Source organism: Ammodytes marinus (assembly GCF_949987685.1).
Source record: "Ammodytes marinus genome assembly, chromosome: 4".
Taxonomy (NCBI): Eukaryota; Metazoa; Chordata; class Actinopteri; order Uranoscopiformes; family Ammodytidae; genus Ammodytes; species Ammodytes marinus.
The window spans coordinates 4,974,324-4,976,040 of record NC_137233.1 but is presented as its reverse complement, the minus strand read 5'-3'; the positions used below and the strand labels follow the sequence as shown (position 1 = coordinate 4,976,040).

Sequence of the window (1,717 nt, the reverse complement as noted above, 5' to 3'; positions counted from 1 at the left end):
TACTTATGGATATTATAATTACTTTCTACAAAATCTGCTAGGAAATAAAACCCAAAATTCCACACACTGCAGTTTCCTCTGGTTGGTTTGCGGCTGTAGTTTTCAGAGTATGTGCTGACAGTTTGTGTGGCTTCACAACTTAGCCGTGGAATTGTGAGACATATTTTCTTTTCCTCCGAGAATGCATTCTCTCTTTCACACACACACACACACACACACACACACACACACACACACACACACACACACACACACACACACACACACACACCAGAGGATGCATTCTTTCTTTGGTCAGACTTTGACATGACTGTTGTGCGCCATGAGGTTTACATTTGTCCTTTTGAGTGAATTTTCTCAAGACATTACACACACACACACACACACACACACACACACACACACACACACACACACACACATTATGACTGAATGGATTGGCATGAAATGTAATAAACAAACAAACCCATGTTCCCCTTTAGGAAGAATGGTTATAACTCTGATGATCCGCTGACTTTTCGTGCAGCGGCTTTATACTGTATTTATACCGTTACTTTGGTTTATGCCTGAATATTTTCAATGGTTTTCCTCGTTAGCCCCAGTTGCACTGACAGCTCTGGAAAAAAATTGAAGAGACCACTCCAAAATATTCAGTCTCTCTCTTGTTTTACTATTTACAGTATAGGCATATGTTTGAGTAGAATGAACATTTTGGTTTTATTCTATGATCTACTGACAATTTTTCTACCAAATTCCCCCCAAAATATTGTCATTAACAGCATTTTCAATAAGTAATGTAGAGATGAAGATTGACGAAAAATCCATACTGGTCTCTTAATTTTTTCCAGAGCTGTATATATATATATATATATTTAGTCGTATAATTGGCAAATATCAGCATGCTAACATGTTAGGCTGATTTTCAGGCTGCTATCCACCTACTGCACTATAATGCTATCTTGCAGCTAAGTAAAGTAGGTTAAAGCTTGAAATCAACCTTGTGTTCCATATTAGTTGACATATCAGATAACAAATTAACTTGATTTGACCCACAAGGTATTTTTAAGTAAATACCACAATATAATTCTCTGAAAACTTGGATACTTATTTGAGTGAGTGAGTGAGTGACTGAGTGAGTGAGTGAGTGAGTGAGTGAGTGAGTGTCTGTGTGTGAGTGAGTGAGTGAGTGAGTGAGTGAGTGAGTGAGTGAGTGAGTGAGTGAGTGAGTGAGTGAGTGAGTGAGTGAGTGAGTGAGTGAGTGAGTGAGTGAGTGAGTGAGTGAGTGAGTGAGTGTGAGATAGAGACATGTCCTCTTTTTTTAAGACAGCCTTTGCTTCTGTATGTTTTTCAGGAGAACAGTCGCCTATCACCAGAGCTGGAATCAATTCACCCATGAGAAGGTGAGATTTACTTTATGAAACACACACACACACACACACAAACACACACACACACACACACACAAACTAAATGTGCATGCATGTGTGTGTTTGTGTTGTGTGTGTGTGTGTGTGTGTGTGTGTGTGTGTGTGTGTGTGTGTGTGTGTGTGTGTGTGTGTGTAATATTTGCAGTCCACAAACTGTCCGTAATGTTCCAGCACTTTGCTCAAGATTCGTTGCAGTTGTGTTCGTACCAAAACGTATTTTCCCTCTCGCTGTGTGCAAGGAGACACCTCTCAGAAACATGCGGGCTTAGTTACTGTAGCTTTACTGGGTT

General features: G+C 39.8%; 1 protein-coding gene across 1 annotated transcript in view; it reads left to right on the top strand.

Annotated features, from left to right (window-relative positions):
* Window positions 1-1,396, top strand: part of raly (RALY heterogeneous nuclear ribonucleoprotein) — a gene marked incomplete at both ends in the record, with an annotated part of 26,318 nt that extends 24,922 nt beyond the window's left edge. The window contains one exon of the mRNA XM_080025885.1: window positions 1,352-1,396. Coding sequence (XP_079882011.1) covers window positions 1,352-1,396 — 45 coding nt within the window. The remainder of the gene's footprint in view (window positions 1-1,351) is intronic.
* Window positions 1,397-1,717: the final 321 nt, after the last annotated feature.